The following is a 4,366-nucleotide window of genomic DNA, read 5'->3' as shown; positions in this document are numbered from 1 at the left end:
ATTACATTAATTACATAATTACTTACAATTACACACCAGAAAGAACACACTAATTATCTATATCGCCTTCGTGGCTCATGCTGTACTCGCAACTCTCGCTCTCTGCAAAGAACGAGAGGTTCACACCTCCCAAAAAGAGAGTGGCCTCATTAGAGACCCAAAGGACTCCTCTTCGCTTGAGTGCTCATTTCTTTAACATCGGAAATGTTGATCTGGCTCTGCTAGCAGTAGCAGGTGGTAGGCAGGAGAGGCAGATCTCTCTGGCTTCTCTTTGTCCAAGAAGAAGAAAAAGGGTTTGGATTTGATATCCCGCTTTATCACTACCCGAAGGAGTCTCAAAGTGGCTAACATTCTCCTTTCCCTTCCTCCCCCACAACAAACACTCTGTGAGGTGAGTGGGGCTGAGAGACTTCAAAGAAGTGGGACTAGCCCAAGGTCACCCAGCAGCTGCATGAGGAGGAGAGGAGACGCGAACCCGGTTCCCCAGATTACGAGTCTACCACTCTTAACCACTACACCACAAGGACCTAAGAGACATTGATGCCGATTTCTAAAGCAGCACTGGGCCGCGCTGCCGTGTCATCAACCTGCCCAAAGCCATATACCAGCAACAAAACACGTGGAACAACAAACACCGATTTTTTTTACCACTGTACAGCAGGCTAGTTTCTGCACAGATTTATGCAACCCTCTCCATGCCCCATTCAGAGAAGCAAGACACAGCGCTTGGAATATGTCAGGCGTATTTTGGACCTGGCTATCGGCCACTTGCGGCCAAGTGAAGATGCCCGGGCGCTAGGATGGCACCTGACATCCCCACCGTCTGGAGGCGCATGCCTGGGGAACCATGGGATAGTTTTCACACACTAAAAACGCTTCCGATAGAAATCCATCTGGGATATTTTATCTGCACAACCAGAATGAACCCGATAGGTGGACTGTCCCTGGATCAAGTGACATTTCTTCTCTCAGTTCTCAAAGTTCTTAACTCTAGCTCAAGGTTGTCATCTGAACGAGCCAGTCGTTCAACTGAGAATCAGTCACGAGGGATAAAGCGAGGAGGGAGAGGAGTTGACCGTTGGCTGCCCCGTCCCACCTAAGTAGGGCTCATCCTGTCGGGGGTCTCAGGGGCGTCGTAGGGTGGGGGCGGTGGGGGCGGGCCGCCCCTCGTGCCGTCCCTAGGCGGGTGTGTGCGGTGCTGCTGCTCCCTGGGTGACGGAGGGAGCGGCGGCGCGTCCCACCACTCCCATGCGCCGCCGCTCCCTCCGTCACCCCGGGAGCAGCAGCGCTGCACGGACGAGGCTCCCGAAGTGGCGGCCCGGCATACCCCAGGGGCGGGGCCGTCATGACGCACACGCAGCGATGCCCCGCCCCCTGGGATGCCGGGCCGCCGCTTCCGGAGCTTCGGTGGGCTGCAAAGAGCTCCGAAGCCGCAGCCTGGCAGCCCTTTGCGCTATGGCAGCGGCTTCGGGGCTCTTTGTAGCCCGCCGATGCCCCCAAGCCCCTGCCCGGCATACCCCAGGGGCGGTGTCGTCGCTGCGCGCGTCATGACGCACACGCAGCGATGCCCCGCCCCCCAGGGGTGCCCCTTGGCTTCCCGCCCCGGGCAGCCAAGGGGCTAGGAACGCCCCTGGGGGGTCTTTCCCAGCCCAGCTGCCGGCCATGGCGTACCGCGGGCAAGGCCAGAAGGTGCAGAAAGTGATGGTGCTGCGGCCCATCAACCACATCTTCAGATACCTACAGAATAGGTCCAGAATTCAGGTGTGGCTGTATGAACAGGTGAACATGAGGATAGAAGGCTGTATTATTGGATTTGATGAATATATGAACTTGGTTCTGGATAATGCTGAGGAGATTCACTCCAAGGCAAAATCAAGAAAACAGCTGGGTCGAATCATGTTAAAAGGAGACAATATTGCTCTTCTGCAGAGTGTTTCTAACCAGAAATAGCTATTGAGTCTGTTTTGCTTATTATTTTAATCTTTAAACCTATAGAAGAAACTATGCAGTGGTTCAATGGTATCACTCCCAATTCTACCGTTGGTGTTTAAAAGAGTGAAGAATGAAGCCAGTTACGTAATTTGTGCTTGCATAATTTTCAATAACTTTTCTACATTGCTGTTGAATTGTAGTTCTTTATAAATAAAACTTTTTGTTAGTACATCTTTGTTACTTATTATCCATAGCACCTGGTGTAGAAATCTTTAAAGTTCTATAATGATACAGGAGAAAACAAACTGTTCAGCCCAAATTACAATGTTACCTTAGCAATAAACTTTTCATTAGAGGATTAAAAAAAAAAACAAAAAACTGAGAATCAGTCACAGAGTCAGTCACAGTCTGCCCATCACTTGAAAAATACGACATTTGAGGCGTCTGGGCCCCCAAACGGCGACTAGCAGGCATTCTCTTTTGGCAATTGCCCCCCCCCCCCGGTTTAAGGAGACATTTGGCACCTAGCTTATACAGTCGTAGCTTAGATCCCGAATGCCCTGGAACTCGGGGCGTTTTGGCTCCCAAACGCTGCAAACTCGGAAGTGATTGTTCTGGTTTGCAAACGTTCTCTCGGAATCCGAACATCCAACGGGGCTTCCGCAGCTTCTGATTGGCTGCAGGGGCCTCCCGCAGCCAATCAGAAGCCACGATTTGGTTGTCGAACGTTTTGGAAGTCGAATGGACTTCCGGGAACGGATTCTGTTCGACTTCCAAGGTACGACTGTATATCTGAGTTTCTAACGCTGAGCAAGAGGCGTATTGTTAATTGTTTCCCTCAGTTTCTAATAATAAAAAGAACAGGACTGCAACCACCATGGCAGATTTCTTGGGGGGGTGGGTCGTTATTTAATCTTCCAGCAGAGAGAGAGAGATTGAGAGAGAGTTGTGTTTAAAAGAGAGACAACTCTGAGCAAAGGTGAAGGAGGCTCTGTGTCTGAGGTCCTGCTATGACTCCTCAGCAGCATGTTACACAAACATCTCCCTCTCCTTGCCAAGCCAGATTTCAACACAAGTCAGAACTTCACATGTTTCTTTCCATCAGGGGAATGGGCCAGCGCAACCTTGGCTGCCGTCCTCTGCGTCCTCATTCACCTTCCTCACGCTGCCCAAGCGAGGAGGAGGGAATTCTGCACAGAAAAATGGGGGGAAATAAAAAATTAAAAATCCCTTTAATATCCAACCATCTACCCTTGTGGTCCATTCCGTCAAACAGCTGGGCGTTTGTGAATCTTCCGCGGGTGCATTTCGACAAGCCACTTATTCTGGCAAGCGGACGGGAGCTCCGCTGTGGATCTGAAACTCACTGCTCTTCCAGAAGCCAGCCCTGTGTTGTCGCTGTAAATAAAGCACAGCATGGAACAGAGAGACGCAGCGGGCCAACTGGGCGAGGCAAAAGAGGAAAGCTGGCCTGCCTTTGGCGTCTTGCGCCAGTCAAAGACTGACAACCTGCGGGCACATGTACAAAGAAGACCAGTGTTAGAAATTCCCCAGGCGCCAGGCGCATTTTGTGACTGACGCAAGTCCAACTGCAACCGCATGGAGATCTCTGGAATGCCAGGTTGGTGACTGACAACTCCATCTGGCTGGCCCCTCCAGCTTTCTTAAGCAGATGAGCCTATTTGCTGCATTCATATCCACCTTTTCCTGCAAGGAGTCCATGATTCACCCCTCTCCTCAGTTAATCCCTACAACGACCCTGTGAGGTAGGTTAAGAAACTTGTGATTGACTCCAAGGTCACCCAGTGAGCTTCATGAATGAGTGGGGATTTGAATCCTGATCTCCCAGCTTCTCGTCTGACACTCTAACCACTACACCACCCTGCCTTCTTAGAGTACTTCTACTATGGGGCAGCTCTATAAATTAAGTAGGTAAACAAATATGGGGAGAAAGCAAAATTCCACTTAGAGAAGGATCTGAAATATTTTCCTGGAAGCTTGAATTTGTTTTATTCAAGATTGTTTGATTTGATGTTTTAGCGTGTTGTAAACAGCAGGACGCGGGTGACGCTGCGGTCTAAACCACAGAGCCTAGGGCTTGCCGATCAGAAGGTCGGCGGTTCGAATCCCTGCGACAGGGTGAGCTCCCATTGCTCAGTCCCTGCTCCTGCCAACCTAGCAGTTCGAAAGCATGCTGTAAGGTTCTCGGTTAGTTGCTCATGAGTAAGCAGCCAGGACTCCACTGTTTCCTTTAATGATTTTATTGTGCAAACTATGTACAGTGCAGAGCTAAAATATTCATGTCTGTATCAAGCAGTGTCAGAATCCGGGAATGGCCCCTTCCAGTTCTGACCCCAACAAAAGAGTTTCGGTATGCGAAAACCCCGCCTTCCATCCTTTCTTTTCACCCCACGTCTTTGGGGCAACGGAAATT

General features: G+C 50.5%; 1 protein-coding gene across 1 annotated transcript; it reads left to right on the top strand.

Moving 5' to 3' along the window:
* The first annotated feature begins 1,054 nt into the window (after nt 1-1,054).
* LOC117049399 (small nuclear ribonucleoprotein E-like) lies at nt 1,055-1,986 on the top strand. Its single transcript, XM_033154056.1, has 2 exons — nt 1,055-1,121; nt 1,638-1,986. Exon 2 carries the CDS (start codon nt 1,663-1,665, stop codon nt 1,948-1,950), a length of 288 nt encoding a protein of 95 aa, XP_033009947.1. The 5' UTR covers nt 1,055-1,121; nt 1,638-1,662; the 3' UTR covers nt 1,951-1,986.
* The last annotated feature ends 2,380 nt before the right edge of the window (nt 1,987-4,366 follow it).

This window comes from Lacerta agilis, chromosome 7, assembly GCF_009819535.1.
Source record: "Lacerta agilis isolate rLacAgi1 chromosome 7, rLacAgi1.pri, whole genome shotgun sequence".
NCBI classification, from domain to species: Eukaryota; Metazoa; Chordata; class Lepidosauria; order Squamata; family Lacertidae; genus Lacerta; species Lacerta agilis.
The sequence above is the reverse complement of the archived record's forward strand: the minus strand, read 5'-3'. Positions and strand labels throughout refer to the sequence as shown.